The sequence below is a fragment of the Carassius gibelio genome, chromosome B21, assembly GCF_023724105.1.
Source record: "Carassius gibelio isolate Cgi1373 ecotype wild population from Czech Republic chromosome B21, carGib1.2-hapl.c, whole genome shotgun sequence".
Classification (NCBI taxonomy): domain Eukaryota; kingdom Metazoa; phylum Chordata; class Actinopteri; order Cypriniformes; family Cyprinidae; genus Carassius; species Carassius gibelio.
Window position 1 is genome coordinate 21283581 of NC_068416.1, and position 23943 is coordinate 21307523.

At 34.9% G+C, this 23943-nt stretch overlaps 1 protein-coding gene across 1 annotated transcript; it reads left to right on the forward strand.

The window, feature by feature from the left end:
• Positions 1–162: 162 nt before the first annotated feature.
• LOC127985479 (neural proliferation differentiation and control protein 1) lies at positions 163–20457 on the forward strand. Its single transcript, XM_052587489.1, has 9 exons — positions 163–515; positions 11851–12009; positions 16443–16526; positions 17121–17324; positions 17733–17799; positions 18312–18393; positions 18491–18570; positions 18990–19089; positions 19595–20457. The coding sequence occupies exons 1-9, from the start codon at positions 410–412 to the stop codon at positions 19664–19666; spliced, it is 954 nt and encodes a 317-aa protein (XP_052443449.1). The 5' UTR covers positions 163–409; the 3' UTR covers positions 19667–20457.
• Positions 20458–23943: the final 3486 nt, after the last annotated feature.

Below are 23943 nucleotides of genomic sequence, written 5' to 3' on the forward strand. Positions count from 1 at the left end.
TTTTTTCTCTCGGAACAAATAAGTCTTTACTTAAAACATAAATCTCTTTTGTTTAGTTAACAGAACGTTCCCTCACCTGAGAGAAGCAGCACCCACGTCAGCGTCATTGCGTCACGAGCTCATTCATCCTCCCGCTGCTGTTCTAATCTCTACTGTAGCGTGTTTATCACCGGAGGTCCTCCTCCTCCTCCTTCTCCTGCCACCGCAATCTTTCTCTCTCCTCTATCTTTAGCTCTGTAACGTTACCACACAGGCAGCGGCTTAACACTCTTCTTGAGTGGACGCTCCAATCTTTATTCGGGTCAGGTTGTCTCTCTCGGTAGTGTACGTCCATCCGCCCCACACAGATGTGGGAATGACACTCCGGAGCTTTTATCTGCTGTCCTGGACTTGAGAAGAGCAGTTAAGGATGTTGTTTTGCCCCAGCCGGAGCGCACGGCGAGCCCGGGCCTCCCTCCTCCTGCCCGGGGTCTTGATCTGCGTAATCTTCGCCGCCGTCGGTGCGAGTATGCCGGGTAAGAGTCTGTCTGTCTCACATATGGTAGTGGCTCAGCAGCTTTTGTGAGCTTTAATTAATTATTTTTTGAGCTTTTAATAATAAATATATTATTATTATCATTATATTTGTTTTGAAACATTTATTAAGTAGTTCATAGTATGCGATGTGATGTGAGAACACTGTTTAAAATTGTTCAGATTGTATTTAAATATGTATACAATATTAAATATCGTTGATTTCCAAAGATGAATTTGAGTTTGAATATTTATATTTTTCAATTTCTTTGTTTTTTTGAATGTGGCTTATTCTCTATTACACTTTTATATAATTTTTTATTTATTTTTGGCCAGAATAAAGAGGATTCACACTGTCTACGATAACCCTAATCCGGCTGAACAAGTGGAGAAAATAAGTAAAAAAAATAAATAATTAAAAACCTTGAAGGAGGAAAGGAAAATGTCATGTAATTTCCTTGTGGCTCTTTCCCCCTCCTATTAAAGTGTTGTTTAAAATTGTTTCAAGGTCAAGGTCCCCTTAATGGACATAGAGATTATACAGTTGCATAAAACTGAGTGTTGCATTTTAAATCTCATATTTAGAAGCTATCATCATGTATTTGCATGCTTTTATTATGATGCTTACATTGCACAACCATTAACACATTCATTATTGAAATACAGAGTCTAACATAAATGTACACGTACATTTTAATTTTATTTATATACATTCAATGTGACAGGGACAGCGTGAGTTTTAGATCAGCATTAGCTCCTTAATTTAAGCTTTATTGGAAGTTATTACTGCATTTTTAAACATTTTCTTAAACTAAAACTAATTTTAGAACAAGCAATAATTGGAAATCACCCAACCACAGTTTTGAGAAATTAGAATTCTTGTATACATACATATATATAAAACCCATGCCGCATAAATATATATATATATATATATATATATATATATATATATATATATATATATTCATACCATTCTTATTCAGCATCTGTTTACCCATTTGCACTTTACTGTAAATATGACTGAAGGAAATCCATATATTTTTATTTATTTTCTATGCTCATCGAGTCAGTGTCTGATTGATGGCTCAGATGTTCATTGTAATAGTCTAAGAGTTTCATAGTGGGCAATGTGAACTGAATTATGGGATGTGAGTGCAGTAATTATGGAGAACATAAACAGAGATTATCAGTCCAAGCTTCTTTTTCAGACCCCTGTGGAAATGACAACAGCTGGACACTGGCAGGACATCTCAATCACTTTCTCATTGACACACATCTGCACAATGAGCAGCCTTAGTATATGGAATTGTTGGATAAAACCGTATGAGTCATCAAAAAAGAATGATTAAAATATTCATACATACTGTATATGTGCTAATATAATCCTTTCTTACCTGCTGTATTGCTCTAGGGGTTTTCAGTGTTCTGTAACATGTCCAGAGGCTGATCAGTCTTTCTCTTTCTCTCTCTTATCTCGTGTCCCACTGCCTAAACATGTTTACGCATGTTCTCCATTGTAAAGTAGATTGTTTGTTGTTCTCTAGCATGTGACTTCAAAAAAGCTTCCACATTGAGCTCCCCCCTCAGGCTGTTGATCTGATCGCCACAGAATAGCATGTCATATATCACACAGAAAGACAGAACTGTGGTTCGAGCCGCTAGCCATGCAGCCATTTCACAGATGGTGACCAGACCATGTGTGGATAATCAAGCTTGTTTCGCACAGGTGAACAAAGCAACCTGTAGACTGTTTATAAAAAGCAACCCCCAGTTCGTTTGATGTTTGTTTGAGGAGCATTTATGCAAATTATCATAATTTCATAAATGGTATGCTTTGATATCTGTAACAGTGATGTTAATTTTCATAATATTATTTTTATGCATTCATACCAGCTGTTATGTTTTTTAAATTATTTGTTATAATAATACTTATTATTATTATTATTAGTAGTAGTATTTTAATAATATTATTATTTTAATTAATGTTATTATTTGCTTTATTATTAAGTCACATTCTTTTCCATAAAGGTTTTCACTGTCATGAAAGTTGCAGTCACTGATGTTCATCTTTAATTTAGACTTTTTCTCAACATTCAGTGTTATTTTAGTAGCATTAAAATTTTTAATTAACTTAAATTTTTATGCTTTCAGTTCACATTTTAATTTTAGCTGCTGTGATTTTGTCACTTCAGCTTAAAATTTATTTCAGTTAGGCTGTTGAGTCAACATTTCATTTTATAACTTGTTTTTCTAATTTATTTATTTATTTAATATTTATATTTGTATTTAATTTCAGGTTTATTTCAATTGCTGATTTATTTTTAATAGTTCAGTTTCTTTTATAGTAACAGCCGATCACAATGGCAGGGTAGTCAACCAATTATTGTGCTGCAAAGACATTTTCCTTGAAGAAAATGTTCCTGGTTAATCTATACCCAAGGAGTGTATTTTGTTATGCTTATTCAAACGTGCCTTATAGTCATACAACTCACTCAGAACAAGGAAATGTTTTGCGTTTATGTGGAAAGTTTGAGGTACAACAGGGCTATGTCCTGAGCCTTCTTTTGTTTGATTTGTAAGTTCTGTTAATTGCAGTCTTTTAAAGCAGCTTTGGTATAATCAAGTGGTAGGCTGGAAAATAGCCTATTTAGTTTGTGCACATTAGCATACCAATTTGAAAAAACTTGAAATCCGAACCTTAAAATGCCACCTTAACCCTGTTCCTCATAAAGCACAGGGTAAAAGAGATTTAAGAAATTAACCCTGCAGTTTTACAAATAGGGAACATTCTCTTTCCATTACGCTGCAGTTTTGACTACAGCTCACTTCGTAATGCACTTACATAAGAAGTGTTTGGGTAATGTGAGGTGTCTGAGTACTGCATTTCTCTCTTCGGAGGTGATGGAGTGGATTGAGAAAAGGTTAGCTGTGTTGCTGTGGTAACCACAGAATTGGACCCTGCGCTTGCCGTCTCAGGGGAACGTGAGGATCTAAGGCTCTACAGAGATCTGGAAACAGCTCGTTGTTGCCACAATGATGATTTGCAGAGCGCACATTGAGAGCGGCAGCTTATCTCTGAAGCAGATCCCTGAATGAGGCCACGTACTGTATACAAACCCCGCCATGTGAGAACCAAGCAGCTGCGATTGTGTTATCTGCCATTCTGGTGGTGAGATTTAAAATGTGTACTTCTTATAAAGTTAAAGGCACAAACAAACATGGTTTACATGTATTATATGCACTATACAATCCAAACACACCCTTGAGTGCTCAGCAACACACAGCAAACATCCACCCTTAAGTCTTCTCGCATTGAGTACACAGGTTGCCAGTTTGACTGCAGAAAGTACACTTTGATCAGCAGGGACTTAAACAAGTTCTTTCTTTACCGTACGGAAGCTTTCTAAACCAAAATGGAGGTTTCCATCGCAGGGCTCTTTAATGTCTTAATGTGGCTATTGAAAGATGTGGGCGTAAAGATGTCCTCATTTCCTGTGGTCCACTGCACTTCTCTCACTAATGAGGATGTGTGTCATTACTGGGTTTTTGTTAATGATAATTAGGATCTCAGCCAGGCAGAGAAGAGACCCTCAGACGCTTGAAGCACAGTCTGATGTAACAAAAACATAATTGTGTTCAATACAGGAGAATTCTGCAGACACATTTGTTGATTTCTGTTGTGTTTATAACTGTTTAAATGTGTATTTATTTCATAATTTTGTAAGGATACTTAATTAGGATATGAAAAGCCGCATATTCATTTTCCAGTCTTAACAGGCTGGTTTTCAGTGGCCTGTTTGCATTTGTATGGTTCGCAGAACAATGCTTTCACTAGGTGATCCCCAGTTAGAAACAGCTATAATCACGTCCCTTTTTACTGTACCTAGAAATCCCACAGTCAAATATCTTTTTGCTGTAGAATTGAATTATTAAAATGATCCTACATTCAGCTGTTATCATTTACTCTGTGCAAATGAACAGTGGAAGCCCTAGTACTACACTTCTTCACTCTCACATACATTCATTCAAATTGTTAATTTAAAGGGGTCATATGATGCTTTTTTAAAGATCATTATTTTGTGTATTTGGTGTAAAAGATTATGTTGACATGCTTTAATGTTCAAAAAACACATAATTTTTCAAATATGGTACATTATTGTAGGTCCTCTATGCCCCGCCTCTCTCAAAAGTGTTGTTTTCTATAAAGTCCCTCCTTCTGACAAGCGCGGTCTGCTCTGATTGGCCAGCTGACCCAGTGCATTGTGATTGGCCGAACACCGCAAGCTCTCGTCAGAAATGTAACGCCCCTTTCCATAAGCGAGAGCTTCATCATTCAAAATGCATCTACTTTCAGGAGGCCAAATTAAGTGCTTTTGCTTTCTCCTAGATACACACAGCATCTCAATGAAATGCCGGCTTCAACACTTACTGCGATTACTGAAACCACGCCTTCTTTCTCTGCTTAATATTTGGGCGGCATTGTGCAAATATTTCCACATAGTGAGGTTGACGTGGGGGCGTGTTTGAATGAGCCATTTTAGGGGGGTGGGGCAGAGTCTTAACTTTTATAAAGAATATATCTTTGGATTTGAGACTTTATAGTCTTTGCAACTTTACAGATCTTTTTTATGCACCAAGAGCTTGTAACACTCCGAAGAGAAATAAATAAATGAATTCACATCATTTGACCCCTTTAAAGAATTTAATTAAACTGCATGATGCAGTCAAATGTGCTTTGTTGTTTGATTAATTAGGATATATAATGTATATGTAGTGTGTGTGTAAATATAGACTCCTGTACAAAAATTTTGGGTCAGTAAGGTTTCTTTAAAGAAATTGGTTATTTTATTCAGCAAAGATTCATTAAATTGTTCTTGTCATGAAAAGAAATGATTCTTTTCTTTTGAACTTTTATTTAATCAAAGAATTCACAGTTTGCATACAGTTTTACTTTTCATTAAACAGTTTGATAATATTAAACTATTAAGGTATTGACAATAATAAGACAGCATATTAGAACGATTTCTGAAGGACACTGAAGACCGGAGTAAAGGCTGCTGACAATTCAGCTTTGCCATCACAGGAATAAATTGCATTTAAAAATATATAAAAATAGAAAATAGTTATTGTAAATTGTAATAATATTTCATAAAATTTACTGTATTTTGATTAATTAAATGCAACCTTGGTGAAAATAAAAATTTCAGATGAAAAAAAAACAGTAATTTTTTTAGATATACCATTATATTTAAGAATGATCATATTTTACAGATGGCATTTGAGATTTGAGGTATGGTTGTCTGAAATGTAACCAAGTCATGGTTACAATTCTGTGCGAACCGGATCCAGATGTAATCACATTAGCACCTTGCTATGTAGCGGGAGATATTCAAACAGCATTTTTTCCGGCGCAGCTGGGATTGTAGCCAATTCCCATTAAGTTAATAAGTACCGAAAGTGAGAAAGAGCCAAATGGATGAAAACCGGTGACCCCATTGTCTGTAAAGCTAGCAGAGTCTCACAGAATCTACTTTAAAGCTCTTTAAAGCTATTTTCAGATCAAGAATATTGGATTGAGAATGCATGTTTGTTTAAGAAAAATTTTATGAATATTTATGACGCATCAAATTGAATGCTATTGCTGTTTTAAGTGATGAAGACAGGTGAAGAAACCCAGAGCCCCAAGCTGTATCTCGATCCTTGAATATCATCGAAACTTGGCAATGAGTTTGTTTGACTTGGATCAGAAAGCAACCTTGTACCTACATAGCACTGTTCTAAAAAATGCTGTGAACACTAGCAAATGCACAGTGGTGTTGTGGCAGCAACTTTTGCATTTGCATGCATTACATCTTCAGAAAATATAAAGTCTAGGTTTATAACATAAGTTTGTCTGTGGTCATGGAAGAGAGCCAAATTAAACAGGCAAAACAACTGGCTCTTAGCTTGACTTTAAGTGGAGCAACAGGAAGTCCACACAATGGGAGTTTCCCTTTATCCATCCACACTTTCCTGTTCATGGCATCTCCTATCACAACTGCAAAATTATTATCCAGCTGAAAAAAAAAGATTTACTTTTATTGCCTCTTCACAGATTTTTAAACATTTGTGGCCACTTCTGATTCACATCCTACCTCACAAAGTAAATGGAAGCTGTCAATATTGCCACGTAAGCGTGTCCGTGTTCCTGTGCTGCAGGTCTGTGCTGATGTTGGCTTCCTTCCCACTCAGAGCTCGGTTAATGATTTCTGAGCCAGCAGCAGATGGTTAGAAATATTCAATTTTAATCCAGATTTATGATATGCAAATCTTTCTTATGTAATCGTGTGTTCTTTTCTTTAGCCGAGCAAATGATCAGAGATGTTTTGACCAAATCATACTTCACAGCCAGCTGAAATTGAGGTTTTGGTGTTATTTTAGGAAAATGACAGATGTGTTAGGAAGCAAAAGGTCTCAACAATGCGTTTACAACCAGTTCAAATTCTTATTTTTTAAGTTAGCTGATTGTATGAAACACAATAGCGGAGCCAAAAAGGAATCCATCAGTGTTTTTATTTTTTATTCTTTTTTAAATGTGAACTCGTATGATAAGACCAAAATGCTAATAATTAATTAATAATAATTTCAATAAATGTTTTACCTTGGTAACAATGTTTTGCAATGTAGTTCATACTGGGAAAAAATTGAATCCAAAATATTTGATAGATTACATGACTTTTTAGGAATGCTGATTTTTTTTTTGATTTGTATTTTAATTAAATAAAATACAGATAGAAAATACCTCATCATTATTTTAAAAAATATATATTTTCTAGATTACATAACCATGTTGAAATGCTGATTTATTTTTGTATTTTTATTAAATACTTTCCAAATGAAAAATAGTTTTTATCATCAACATCATCATTATTATTATTATGGAACTAAATGGACATTCATTTAGCATCATGTTATGAGTACAAAATATTTAAACAGTAACACTTCTAACTACCCATGCCTAGGAGTGCCGACAAACACACTTATGGTAGCATATCAGTTTATTCAGTTTTATATAAATAAATTGAGTATTATTTTTTTATATATTTAATATAGATATATTTTGTACTTTATATTTTGAAGTTTGCTTTAGAAATGACCCTGTGTCTAATAAGATCCACTGATTAGTGCTCATTTCTTTTCAAGGTCTACAAGTCATACACATCAGTGGCCATCTCATCTCTATTAGCTGGTCCTTCAAAGAGTCCAGATGTAATTGTTCTGTCAGGTTTGACTTTGATCAGTTTTATGTCACTGATGTTTAGATGAGCAGAGGCGGACTGGCGATCAAAGCATTTTCTCCAACCAGAAACATTATGGTCTCTGATAAATAGTCTGCAAGTCCTGTTTGCTAAAATAATGGGTTTCTTAACAAAAGCAGATATTTTGAAAGAGCTCTCAGTGGTATTTTGTCAATGCAGTAAGTCGGTCAGGTCCAGTGTCATATAAAAAATACACTCTTTCATAGTAGAAAGAAAGTTTGGAACAATATGAGGAACAGTTTTTGTGTGGTGATGCATTTATTTAAGAACAATTCACTTCAAATTAAATGTGCTGCAAGATAATTTTAGGTACAATATTCATCTAAATGATAGTGTTATACAGCTGTCAATTAGTTCTTTACATTGAAGTACATTTACTGCAGTGAAGCTTTAAAAAGCTGTTGCTTCAAAATGTCCTCCTTATTTCCAAGTGCAGCTTGAGCTTGTGGTTGATTGTGTAAATTAATGTCCATGACCGGCTGGAGGTGGGCGGCCCAGCGGGGTGTTTAGAGGAATGTGCATCTCTCACATGCACACATACAGTTGCACCTCATTAGTCAGTTAATCTCAGTCCTCATGACTCGTCTTCCAGATTTAAAAGCAATCTGGTGGTGTTTTATCAAAACTAATGAGAGATGAGGAGGTCTATGACAGGTGTGAGCAGAAATCAATGCATATTGAGCAGCAGCATCTAAAAAAGGGTACAATGGTGATATAGTCTAGATCTTAGTTTTACCTCTGGCACACATCTGAAGATATTTATTTTATATGCAGAACGTCATATATGAATCGGAGGAAAAACTATTTTTTTTCCCTTTTTTTGTTGTTGACATCAAATGTTGTAAGTCAGTTTAAACTATTATATTTTTGTCATAAATTCATCACTTGGTAGAAACTTGACAATAGGTTCTGTGACAGATTCTGGCTTTGTTGGGATTTTGCAGTATATGTTAATATTGTATATATAATATTATATATGTTAATATTATATATTTCAGTGATTATTTGAAGTCAAAAGTTTAGGGTTAGTTTAAAACAAATTATAATTGAAAGAAATTATTATTATTATTTTTATTCCGTATGAATGCATTCAATTGATCAAAGTGGTGGTGCAGATAAATGTTGCAAAAGACTTCTATTGCAAATCAAAAAATATTTGATAATATGAAATGATGATAATAATAATAATAAGAAATTCTTGAGCAGCAAATTAGCATATTAGAATGATTCCTGGTGGATCACATGACACAAAAAAATCAGCTTTGCCATCAAAGGGATAAAGAAATATAAATATGTGAATATAAAAATGTCACTGTAAAAATAAAAAGTATCATTTAATAACAACACAAGTTTGTCTTGGACCATTAGTCCAGTTTCATGGTCCAGTTTAGCTCTATTCTCCTTTAAGAACAAGCCGCCTGGGACAATTCGTGAATGATTGCTTTACGCTTAATGAAATTCTTCCGGATGGAAAATGTGTCATTCTTTAATATTCTGCTGTGAGTTCCTACTGACGTCCGTCAGATGATGTCAGAGAACGGACAGAGATCCAGTCATCTCATGACACTGAAGCACATCGACTCAGCAACTGAAAATGATTACACAATTACACAATTACAATTTCCTGAAGTGGCTAATCGGTACTAAAATGACTTAACAAAAACAAATAAATAAAAATATCAAAACCACTCAACAACATTACTAAATCTGAAAGTAATATTGTAAATAAAAACAATTTGCAAAAACTATAATAGTACAAAAATTTAAAAAAAACTTCTGATCCCCATGAAATCCCCAAGCACCACCACAGCACACACACAAACAGCACACACACACCTGCTGCTGACCCAGTTTCCTTCTGCAACCCCACAGGGTGAATTACACTGAAAATTGAGGGATTTAAAGAGAATACGAGCTCATATGAAAAAGTATCATTGAAAAGAAGGAGCTGAGATTATGATTGCGTCTGTGGACCGATTTGAATCATTCAAGCGAGTTTGTACCGATGACTGATTTAAGAGTCTCTAGAGCGATTGAGAGTCAGTCGAGGATATGAGGCAGACTGAATTCAATAGCATTGATGTCACTGGGTACTTCAGTTAACATTGAATGTTTCTGAGGCTTTAAGGAATTTTCAGGTTCCAGTAAAGCTCTATCGACAGCATCTGCGGGATGCTCTTACGTCATACACCTTCTCTTCTGTCCTTGTTTGTGTGATGCCAAAGTTTTTAGGTTTACTGGCTTTGCATGTTGAAAATAAAATGTATGGATAATCACTAACATTTCTTTTTATATATATATATATATATATATATATATATATATATATATATATATATATATATATATATATATATATATATATATATATATATATATATATATATATATATTGTGAAATATTTTTACAATTTAAGATAACTATTTTCTGTATTAATATATTTAATTAAATTTTTCATGTGATGGCAGAGAGGGTTATCAGCAGCCATTACTCAGGTCTTTAATCGCATGATCCTTCAGAAATCATTCTAATATGTGGATTCGCTGTTACAGGGGGGGTGAAATGCTCGTTTTCACTCAATATCCTGTTAATCTTGAGTACCTATAGAGTAGTACGGCATCCTTCATAACTCCAAAAAGTCTTTAGTTTTATTATATTCATAAGAGTAAGATAGTCTGTACCGATTTTTCCTGGAAAAACACGACCGGCATAGGAGGCGGACGCACTAACAAGGAGGCAGAGATATTTGAAGCAGTTTTACTCACCGCCTGCGGTTCCAACACACGATCGTGACCCTTTTTCATTGGGATTGCATCATCCTTAAGAAATAAACGATACGCAAATCCGTCATCAAACTGGGCCTTGTTCGTAAAACAAGCATCTTCGAAATACAGGGAACAAATACAAACACTTGCACAACTCCATTGATGCTCTGTAAAAATAAACTCCATCCACTGGTCCCTTAATGCTGTTTTTTTTTGGTAATCTGTGCAGGGTTGTCTTGCCCTGGCAAACCAAAAACACACTTCTTTTGTGACATTTCGCGACACTCTCGCTCTGATCAGTGAATGTCTGTGCTCTCAGTGCTCTGCTATACGGGAGCGCATGCTCTTCCGGCAGACGTGACCTCAGGACCCATATAAGGAAATTCTGCTCCATCTAACGTCACACAGAGCCATACTCGAAAAAAACTTTCTGAAACTTGTGACAAACCAGAAGGAGTATTTTGGGAACAAAAATACTCCTTCAAACGTACAACTTAATTTTTGAAACTTTGTCCATGTTTAGCATGGGAATCCAACTCTTTAACAGTGTAAAAAACTCAGTATGCATGAAATAGCATTTCACCCCCCCTTTAAAGAAACATTTCTTCTTATTAGCAGTGTTGAAAACAGTTTTGCTGCTTTATATTTTTGTGGAAAGAAAAAAAAGCTAGATTTTTTTCAGGATTCTTTGATGAATAGAAATACACAACAGTCATTATTAGTTGTGTAAATTGTCTTTGCTTTCTCTTTTAATCAATTTAATGCTTTCTTGTTGTATAAAAGTAATAAACTCTTTTAAAAGTATTATTTTCAAATGGTAAACAACGGATATCAAGATTTTTTTGATAGATTGTTTTTGTTCAATAGATACTATGCAAATAAAGATAATTTATGAGTATTTTATGTTTAGTAATATACATTTTCCCTTTTTTTATTTATATTTTTTTAATCTGTGTCAAAATTTGAAAGAAAACAAAATAAGCATCATTATGAATTTTTTACGGCACACGATATTCTTTACATGGAGAAGCAGCAATACCTAAAAAAAAAAAAAACATCACAGGTTATTGAATGCTGAAGTTATGACTTTTAATGAACACTATTTTCTTCACCTGTCATCAACACGTGGTGTAATATTGCATAGTGATTTTAAGCCTTTAATATTCAAACACATTACATGTGACATGATAATTCAGGGCTATGCAAGTGAATATAATTTGAAGTTGTTTTGTTTTTCTTTCTTTCAACATGTTTTTTTCTATTTTCTCAGCAAACAAGTGCCCCGATCACATAGACTGTGCCAGAAAGGGGCGGCACTTTTGCAAGCCTGGCTCCTCCCACTGTGGCTCCTGCCTCTCCCCATTGGAGGAAGATAAAGCGGGACATTGTGTTGCTCCCAGGACACACTTTCTCCAGCACCACCACCAAGGTACGAAGGCTTTCACACATGCACCCTACCATCCTTCTGGCTACTGTGTCACCATTCATTTAGCACATATTGTCTAATCTGGCCTTTGCTTTGGTGTGACTCAGAACCATTTTCACGAGCCAAATGCTATGCATTCATTATCCGAACCCTTGGCCTGTGACTAATGCCGTTGTGAAAGAGGAGATGATGTTGATGGTTTAGACCACAGATCCTTCCATCATCTGGCCTGTGCTTTTCCTCTCGTTTCACTCCTCTCTCACTGTTAGTTTTGTGGTGAGCATAATGCTTAATCTGTCTCTGTCTCTCCTCGTGTGGCAGAGGCACATGACTGAATTTAATCAGATGGATTGTGCACGCGTGTGTCTCTGTGCAGCCTTGGCCTTAATGTAATTCCATGTGAGCACTGGAAGATTTTCAAACAAGGCAGGGTTAACCTTACAGTAAGACTAGGATTTAAACCTTTGCATGGCTATGAGAGGAAGAACTGACATATAAGAGTTGAATAAGCATCATGTGTACTATTCTGTGCCATAAAATCTTGCAACATTGGTGTCTTATATATAAAAGCAGTCAATTTAACATTTTCATAAGTAACTGTAATTTAATTACACATTTTTTTCTCAGTAGCTATAACAGATAACAGTTACATTTATTCTGTAATTAAATAACATTATTCTGTTACATGTTACTAGTTACTTAAAACACTAAACTTAAATATTAGAATCTCTTTTCCTTTTTAAAAGTCTGTCTACCCAAACATCCATGAGATAAAAAAGTCATTCTCGCGCATACGTTTTGTGCATGAAATTGACTAGTATGTCATGTAATAAATACTGTATGTGAGAAATATTCAAAATGTTAAGCAATAGAAAATATATAAAATTATTATGTATTTATTTATGTTTTTAGCTAAAAACACGTCTCTTCCATTTTTTTATTTATTTTTTATTCTGATATAGAAAACAAAAAAAGCCTTTTTAGACTTCCATTCTATACATTTACTAACTGCTTGTTTTTCTTTTCTTTTTTAACTAACAATAGTTTCTCTAATATTCTTTTATCATATCTGTTTTCTTTTTACTTATTATACAAGTAACAAAAGCGAAAAGGCCTCTAAAACTAGCTTGCTCTATTGATTTTATTTATTGTATAATAATAATAATAATAAAAGATGTTTACGAATGTTTTAGACTTTTCATAGCAATTGCACATCATTGCTCTAAATGAAAATATTTATGTGATTTTAACTAAATGTTCATTTAAAAAAAAGGTGCTGTTGCAGTGATGCGGCACTGACCTGTTGGTTTTGTCTATGCTCAAAATTCCCAAACATTGTCTCCTGTCCATGCTAATAGGTCTTCGCCCTACCTCTCCTTCTCTCTTTCTCGTACTCTGCAATACCTTTCCCGTAAGTGATTCAGCTCTCCAAACACAGGCCTGCCTTTCTGATAAAGTGCTGGTTTCATTTCAAGCGTTTCATTTGTGTAACTAGAGCCTGCGTGTTTTGTGTGGAGCAGTGCATTTTACATCATTATCGATAAACAGATCTATTCATTAAACGTTAGCTGCTCAGTATTCTCAAGTAGGATAGTTTCCCTTGATTTTGAAAGCAGTTTTGTCTCTTACACCTTTACCTCTGGCCTTTTGAAATGCCTTACAGCACAGTCTTAAAGATTGAAGGAGCGTAATTAAAGCGACAGTGAATGTTAGACCAAGGTGGGACCTGCTGTTAAAGAGTTGACCTAGCAAACAGTCCTGCGTCACCAGTCTCTTTGCTTTAATATGGTTGTAAGTGAACAACCTGGAGTGTTTTAGAGTTTTAAAGAACAATACAATTCATTTGGATTTTAATTTCCCATTATGATCTTGAAATCCCTGATTTTCTTTTTTTCTCCTGCCCTTGAATTTGGGCCACACTGACAAGTTATTTAACAGCCATCAGCTAAACCGAAGCATCTGCGACTAATCATCATCTGTCTATGTAGGTCAGCAGTCTCATTTTTGCAGCACTGGTCAGACAGAGAGAGAGCGAGACACCAGACAATAATAAACACCTGCCTGATTTTAACACATCGGTGGCCATGTTAATTATCATATCGACTGAAACCGACTGGCAGGTTGTACTAATTGTGTTAACTTGCATGTCAGTAAATCACATATAATAACTGTACTTTTGTTGTTTGATTTAAGCACTCAATTATCAAAAACACTCACTCATCACTGACCAATGCATTTTAGTAAAGCCACCACTAGGTGGCAGAACAATCGTCTTCAAACTTCAAAAATAGTATGTATGCTGCCTGTTAGTTTCAGATGCCTGACACTGCTTTATATCTGGCTAGTTAAAGAAAGCTGCATTATATACTAACAAAAGTCTGAGAAAATATTGTACATTATGACAAAAGCAGCCAGCATTATATACTATTTCATGAGTATTTCTGATGTATTCATGCATTCTTTTTTTTGTTAATATGGTCATTGTACATGCAAATTCAAACAGTAAATGGTCTGTAGTATCAAGGCACAATTGTGTGAAAACATAATTTCTTAACATAATGCCATTCTAAAAAAAAAATTGAAGATGTAGAAACAATTTTCACTCAAAAACAGCAAGAAACACATTGGACTAAACCTCAATTCTTTTTAGAGAGAAAGGCTGAAATAGCATCTTCCTTTAAAAACATACTCCAATCATCTTTTACAATCTTTTAATTAAAACTTAAAAAAAAGAGTAATTTAATGTTAGATTTAATATTTAACTTTCTTCACTTTTCATAAATGTGAATTGAAAAAAAAAACACTCATTTGATTTCATAATAATAATATGAATACTTAAAGTTATAGTGTTTACAGATTAAATTGCGTGTAAAGTCGTGGAACAAGTTGTCCACTCTTCTAGCACCTACTGAGTCCAGACTTTCTTCAATTGTTCATCAGCTTTAGTCAGGCTGGACTGTTTGTGAACGCCCCCTTTATGTGTAAACCACAGATTTACAGGTTCACTTGTCCACTCAAAACAAGTACAGATGGTTTGACCCGCCTCCTTCGACACCTGCTGTGGAGAGCGGGGGTGTTGAGCCAGCGAAATGTGCTGTTTTATCACATCAGTCTTGTTCCAGGAGGCAGATGGCCAGTCAGCTGTAGACTAAACACAAACCTTCATGACAATAAACAGTAGCTAGGTCTGTCAGTACTTCATGGTACAGTGCTGAGGCGAGTTTTGATATTTAAAGTCTATGTGCAAGGCTGATAATCGAGATAAAGTTGCTCTTTTATTCAGCAGCTCTTTGCAGACTTGAGCAATATGCAACACTTCACCACGCAAAGCCATGGCTGTTAAATTAATGTTGGTGATCTTTATCAATGTGTCAAACCAGGCTAGAATGTCTTTTCAAGAAAGAGCGAACAAAACCAGGGCTGGGCGATATATTAATTATTTATGATATAGTCAACATTATTTTGTTGGTTATACAAAGAGCTTGGATAAGTAATACATTTTTTACTATCTAAAATTAGCCGACTATGGCTGGTAAATAAATTCAATATTTATTTACAGTCCGTTCAATATTATTTTATTTTGAAAAATTGACCCACCTAAGGCTGGATGACATAATGCATATCATTATTTTGTTATAAAATTAACTACCTTGGGCTGATTGAATATTTAAGACATATATATATATATATATTTTTTTTTTTTTTTTTTTTTTTTATTAGGGGCTGGTTAATGTAATTTATATTTGCAATATATTATCTTTTGGTTGTATAAAATTAACCATATAAGGCCAGATGATGTAATGAACTTTTACCACATATATATATATATATATATATATATATATATATATATATATATATATATATATATATATATTTTTTTTTTTTTTTTCTGGTTTAACATTTACTAACCAGTGCTGAATAATTTTATAATTTTATTTAAAATAGTTTTATGCCATTATAAAGTATATATAGTCTCACAGCTCACAACTCTTTCCGTTCTGAATGTTGTAGTTGTTTGTGTTGCGTTTGGACATGTGATAGATAATGAATGATCACACACCCCCTCTCCCTGACCACACACACACACACACGCAGGCTGGTTGTCAAGAGGGACGTTTTTCCATAGTCTTGGAATGCAGCTTACTGTCTGGCCAAGCGTACCATTAAACCATGAGCTGCCTTTGTTTTCCCTTTAGAGCGTGTCAAACAAACACCACTCTGGCACACTCTCACTCTCAGAACACACACAGCCCACTCATCACACTCCCCTCACAAGTTTGATACTCTCAATACAACTGAGACTGAGCTGCATTTGGAATGAAGTACAGAAAAACAAATGGTACCATGATTTTTTTTATTTGCCTGTTCAATGGCAGAAGCATGTTTGTCTTTTGATATCTTTACCACATGACATTCTGTCTCTATTTCCACAGCCTCTCATCCTGACGTGGATGAAGAAATCGACTATCTGTCCTCCGTCATTTCCAAGCAGCAAATGTCAGAAGTCAAACAGCCAGGTCTGAACTCTCTGCTCTTAGAATCTGTGTGGTTATGGTTAGTGAGATAGTGTTGCCATTCTAATGATTCATAGCAAACCCTTAACTTTGCACCTCGCTTGCTTTTTGCTAGTAACTATAGAAACTTTAGGAATGTTAGATAAAAATATTTTTTAATGCTGAAACAAGGATAAAAAAAGAACCCGGTCCTGTAACCCAATACTTGTTTCTTTCTAATTTGGAGATTTTGATTTCAAACCTAGTGGCTGTTTTGCTTTATTAGGACGTCACAACCTCTCACCAAATATGATTTCATAGCATTAGCATAGCATTTTTGCTTTCCACCAACAATCTGTTAGGTGAACAAGTCTTGTATCATGCCTGCATCACAAGAACAACTGCCACAAAGACATGATTTCTGTCTTCCCCCGAGTCAGATTAGAACCATTTTGTACATTTAGGAATGATTCTGAAGCCATTATTTTGTGCCTACTCTTGATTTTAAGGTTAGAATTCTGGCCAGTGATGCCAGATGTGACCCAGATGTTTTCTGCTATATCGGTTTTCTTTTATCCTCTTTTTCTGACTCTCTCTGTCTCTTCATCTCCTCTCTAGACCCTCGCTCACAGTCTCCTCTGCAGTCCCAGTCCGAATCGAAGCAGAAGAGTCTGCACAAACCCCCAGCTGTAGAACCAACGACCAGCGGTCCATCCACACCAACACACCAGACCCCTAAATCTCCCCAGCCGGTCACAAACTCGTCCGACCGCCACGGGCCGATCATCTCCCCCAACTCCTCCAGAGACAGCCTGCTAGTCTGTACGTGTCACTAGGTGTTTTCTGATTTGGTTTAAAGCCTAATTTTGATCAGTGTGTTGTGAGTAGCTCTTTTTTAATCATTTCAGCATAAGTTGACCCAATTTCCACAGAAATCTTTTTAATGCCATTTACCAAATTTACTGTGCATCCCTGACAAAGATGGCATTTTAAAGCAGGCTCATCACGTAATGTTTTGTGCTTTTAAAATTGGCTTGGCTTGGACGTTAGTACACTGTGAGCCTCTCTGAATTATATCGAAAAATCTCTGGCAAGTGTCAGTTTTGATCAAATGTCGCTTATTTTGATGAATCAAGATGTTCTGTATGTGACAGTCCTCCTCATAGAGTTCTTGTGTGTCTCTGTTTCTCTTTCTCTTATAATTGTGTGTGTTTGTATCATTGGGAGCAGTGATGGTCTCTTTATGCATTATTGTGGGGTCCGTGGCGCTCATAATCGCTGCTGTCTGCTGGATCAGGTAAATTGAATCTTTATTATTTTAATTTGTCGGTCAGATTTTGACGTCAGCCCGAACCATTATCATGCCACCGTAGTTCTTTTCTAAAAACTTCCTGTTCAAACTAATGAAGAACTATTTTGAGGGGAGAAAAGAGTTATTTTATTTTGGATTAGTATCTCTTATAATATACAAATATATTGAATATATTTATAATATAAAATAATGTTAAATATAGATATAGATAATATAATGTTATAAATAAATGATGTTTTTAATTAAATATCAATTCTTATTTTTTTGTTAGTGCATCCTTTTTATATTTTTCCTTTTGTATTTGTATCCTTTTTCTACTTTTTTCATTCTTTTAAATAATAAAAATAATTATTATATTAGTATAAAAAATAAATAAGTTTATATCCTTGAATAATTTCAACATTTTCAGTGCATTTTTTTAACTGTGTACCTCTATTGAACTTTAGCCTGATTTCTTTTTTTTATTATTATTTCTTTTTTGTAATTTTTTTAAACAGGTTACAAAGAGAAACTCGTCTGGCTCAAAAAGTTGATTACCCTGCGTTTCATGCTGCTGGTCCCAATCATAATCATACTTCAGTAAGAGCATTCACATTAATGCCAGTTCATACATCAGAAAAATACAAGAGCCAGTTCTTGTAATGTGTGTTTACGTCCATCTCTTTCCATGTTTTAGTCTGGGGATAAAACCCTGGCTCACAGTGCTCAGATGTATCACTACCAGCATCAGAAACAACAGATGCTCTCGATGGAGAAGTAAGCACAATATATGATCTCTTCATTAGTTTAGTCGCTTGAGCTGCATTGTCTCCTCTCAGCTCTCGGTCCCTGTCTGAGAATAAAAATAAAAAACATTATTTGTACATCTTTCTTTTTATCGTTAGTTGGTTTACCTGCATTATTTTTGTTTGAGTGTAAAGTTGTCTAAATCATCCTTTTTGAAGCTGCACTACTTTTATAGTTGGATTAACTTTTGGTTCTGAAATGTAAATACATAGATTAATATGTCAGATCCCTTTCTGTTATCACTGTGCTTTTGCGCGAAGGTTAAGACATCATGATAATGATGATGAAGCAGCCATTTCCCTGTAAAAAAAAATATGTATTTATTAAACTTTGCATGTAATATATATCTGTTAAAGATGTTAATGTATTGATTTTTATTTTGAACACAGACATAAAGCAGAACCTAAAGTCTCTGAGTCTGGGGCCACATCAGATGAGGAGAATGAAGTGGGAGATTTCACTGTGTACGAGTGCCCTGGACTAGCACCGGTGTGTAAACATTTGTGCATATAGCAGCTTTTTAGCATCTCTATTTATTTAGATTTTATATATGTGGTTTTATGAGAACATTAATACAAAAAAATACATAAATATATTATGGAATAGAGTAATGAAAAATTACTTACATTTATTAATTAATTGTCTTACTAAATTTGTTGTTAAATACAGTTTATAATGCATGGACAGTTCCTTTTAATGGTGTCGGTTGTGTTTTATATATATATATTTTACTTTATGCTCTCAAATACTGTATTTATTTGATCAAAAATACGGTAAAAACCTTATGAATAAATATGAATAAAATGACTAATATTTTCTAGGTTAAAATTTATGAAAAGTAAATTAATTCCTGTGATGCCAACTTGCCATTACTACAATTATTGGTGCCACATGCTTTCAGAAGTTGATTTATAAATGCAGTCCCATTATTTAAAAAACAAAATAAAACATATTAGCTAAACTAGTATAACCGTTATGTATTTTCCCTCTTTAGACTGGAGAGATGGAGGTGAAAAACCCCTTGTTTGACGACTCCACCTTACACTCCCAGAGAAATCACAAGTGACCTGGACACACACACACACACACCTGCATACTTTTAGAATTGGTCTAACACACCTAAAAGCATTCCTCCATAGGGTGAAGCTGCATATGTCACACTACACACAAATCAAAATAATATGACTCTGTTTTTCCTGGAAAATTGTGCTCAGAACTAAGTGAGAAAAACACCCAAACTCTAAAGATACCGAAGTTAATAAAAGTAAAAGTAAAAGTAAATTTAAGACAGCGGTGGTTGAAAGGTTTTGGTTTTGGGTTGGTTTTCTCTCACTAGCTTTTTATGTCACATCCCTTTTAAAACCATTTCTCTTTAGAGTCTTGTTAGGAATCTTTACTTTCAGCTAGATGTATTTCTTTTAACAGGTCTTCGTGTTTTTGGGCGAAGCTGCCTCCAAAAGCACCTCTTCTTCTTATTGTGAAATACACAGTGCTCTCTCACCCATTTACTTGTGTTACTTGTCTCTCCTTATCTGAGTATTATTTTCTTAAAGTCTTTATTACAAAAACATAATAGAACTATTCTTAATCTCAAAAAGAAAATATATTATTTAATTTGTCACATTAGTTATTTTTCCTATGTATGTTCTTTAATATGAAGTCTCTCTCTCCCTCCCTCTCTTTATTTTTCTTTTTTCTTTGAGTCCTTCAGTAAAAATCAAATCCATTTTATCTAATGATATAATGGTTGTGTCAGGAAATGAAATACTAGTTAGACTGAAACAGAGATGTTGAGGTTCCTGTGCTCAAATCACTTTATTGTAAATAAATAAATAAACTTAAATGTATTATATAGTACTTTCTTGAAGTGTACGAGTGATGTTATTGCAGTCACACTTTTGCATACAACAGCTACAGAGTTACTTTTTAGATTATTTTTTATTTTTTTTATTAAGCCTCACAAACAGATAACCATAAGTAAGGAGTTATATAAAATGACATTACATTGCATAGCATTTAATGCACTAGGGCAACTGTTCCATAAATCAAATTGGATTTTATGGATAATGTTGCATGAGCTATATATCAAAGACTTACATTGGGAAAAGTGTATGTTTGACTTTAAATCTTGGATTCTTCTGAGAAACCTGTCTATGTTTCGTTTCTGTTAATACTTGTTTTTAGGTTGGACATGAAAAAAAATTTTCTCTGAAGAAGCTAAACAGAATGTGGCAAGGGGAGACACAACCTCCCCCAGTATAGGCTCTTTTCTGCGATGGGCCACTTAACTGCCCCATAAGGTGTGGTTCAGAGGAGCCCATCACTGATCCAGCCTCATGGTGTCTGTGGGGGGAGAGCCATTAAAGGCCTTTGTGACTGTGAATGGTGAGGAAGGCAGCCATAGGCCACCCGATCAAGATATGTGGGGAGAGAGGCAGTAGTCGTCAGCGGGGTGTCAAATGCAATCAAAAGGCCATCGGACAGGTTGTATAAGTGAATGGGGCAAAGACAAGGGAGCTCACATACCTGTTTATCAGATACTAAAACCTAAATAAAAAACACAAAAATAAAAAAAATAACAGACAACCAAACTATATAAGGCACTATACATAAAATTATTTCTAGAGTATGATACGGCATGTTGTACACAACTTCATCTGTCAGCTATCGGCTTCCATATTGGTGTTGATAAATATTGATAATTTGATATCTGTGATGTTTTAGTGTCACTACGATTATAGTTTTTGTCCTTTTTTATTTTAGTATTCACCGTTTTCATTTTTAGTCTATTTATGAATAATTATTTTTAAAAAAAATTTAGTTTTTTTTTTTTTTTTTTTAGTTATATTTTTTTATACTTTTATTATATACATATAAAGGCTTTTAATTTTCAGTTGTAGTTGTTTTAGCACACAAAATAACTAAATATAATGTTGCTTTGGCAAATAGATATCTGAGAAGGTTATTTGATTAACTTATCCAAATATGTTTGGTAAAATATTAATATGGGTTATTTGTAAAGATGCGTGTAAGAGCTTCATGTTTGATTTCCTTCCTCCTCAGATTGGTATCTTCAAACACAAAGTCATTATTTCATCTAAACTTGCTCTTTACAACATATCAAACCTTTTGTGAGGAACATCATTCGGTTCCCACATATATAATATTGAATTCTGATGCAGACGTTCCAGAATGCATTTCATATAAACAAGGGTGGGGTGAAGCTGTTGCTCCATATTACATTGAACAATATTAACCAATATAACTGAACATCAAAGTTCAGTGCCACTTTAAGTCAAGTTAATTCTAACGAAGTTAAGAGAAGTTTTGCTGACTGCAGATTTTGCGGTACACAAGCCTGCAAACAGAGCCACCTGGGAGTGTTTTGCGGGCTAATCCTGGTTCTGCCGTCCCTCACTGGGCCTGTGTCATCTCTCTCCACTTTCTCCTCCTCTGTCGGCACTTTACATAACAATCCCCACCCAAGTCCATGGGCCAGCACAATGCCTGCAGCAGTGGTTTGATGTCTTTTAAAAGCTTTGACTGGCCCCGGAGGCCTCCTGTGTGTCCTTTCCTAGGCTTTGTGACCAGGAGAGATGGACAGCTCAGTTGTGACCTATAGCTCCTGGTCTGAGAGAGTGTGTTTGGTGGCAGGGGGTTGATTGTTCTAGATTTGAGTTGGCTGTGCTTGTACTGATGGTGTGTGATGCTCTGGGTGGGTGGCGAAGCATCAGGGAGATTAGAATGGGAATCAAAGCAGACTGGAGAGGTATATATGTGCGTAGCAGATATTTTGATCATTTTAAGCCATAGATGTAGTCCTTACGATGACACACACTGTATACGCACGGGTAAAAAAAAATGTAGGTTAGGCTATAAAAACATTTGGAGAATATTGCTTTGCTAAAATATTGTGTCCAGTTTTCTTGTCACGATTATAACATTACTATTTAAAGTTTTCAAAAACATTTCTTAAAACGTTCAACAAGTAGGCTACAAATAGGCTTACATCTTAAGGACGTTCAGAGAATGTTGTTCTTAAAAACGGTTTCTCTCAAAATTCTTAGAAGAAGGGTAAACGAAGGTTCCATAAACATTACTGTAAGTTTTAGCCTTAATTATATAACTTATACTTAAAAAATATACTGTGTTCCCGTTTGCTGAGAAGGTCCATATCTCGTAATTCTCACAAGTTAGAACTTTCAAAAGTGTTTTATGGATTTCTCTCTCTTATTGGGAGTTTGGAAAGACCTTTAGTCAACAACCAATATATGGTTAAACAACAGTAGTAGACTGAACGCACTGTATTTGTTTCCCTCAGTCTCGGTTTCGCTGCTGTCACGAATTAAATATGGCGCTACCCTGACTAAGGTATATAATAATAATAACATGTCTCCAGTATACAGATATGTGTTGGCCTAAATGTTAATGGGGTAAAGCGACTTTGGCATAGAGTCTCAGTGAAACTTTGTGGCGTGTTTGTTTCAGAGTAGGGGGTAGGGGCGGAATCAAAGGGTTGCGGCTTATTGTTCAGTGCTGAAAGGCAGCTAATGGCCGGCCATCGCTACTCTGGATCTGGAAGCGGCGGGGGGCCTCGGGGCTCTTCTGGCACAATGCCTCCCCCATCCACTTTCCTGCGGCGCGTCTTCCTGCCGCAATCTGCACCGATCGTCTCGGTCGGGGGTGCACAGCTGTATCGATGAGTCTGCAGAGCTCTTCCAAACTCTAAACAATGTGTAATGAAACAAAAAGGCTACGCTACTTCTTAGCCATTATATTTTGTAAATAGCCCAAGCTATGTTATTTTATAGGCTATTAGGCTATTTTAAGACGCAAAATAATTTAACAAAATTAAAAAAAAAAATTATTAGGATAAACGAGATTCAACGACATTTTTCAGGGCTGTTAAATATAATTGGATTTTATAATTTCGCCTACAGCAAATTTGATTATACTTTTTAAAAACACTGCAACCACATTTCTAAAATATTAAGTGGCTAGATGGATTTTTACAGTGCACCTAAAATACTCATAATTAGGCTAATAAATAAAACCAGAAAAATTCTATTTAGATTAGCTTTTATCTCACAATATAGCCTACATTTATACAAATAAAAAATAATAATTATAGCTTAATAAAACCAGAGAGAAATGCGTAGTAAATGTAGGACTGATTATGTTTAATTTGGTGGGTGGGGTTGGGGGTTATGAAAATAAGAAGTGATTGGGAGCATATCATGCTAAAAACTTAAGTTGATAAAAATGCTAAAAACATAAGTTAATTTAGAATTTCAAACTATAATCCAAGAAAACGTTTATATGCCTACATTATCATGTCATTAT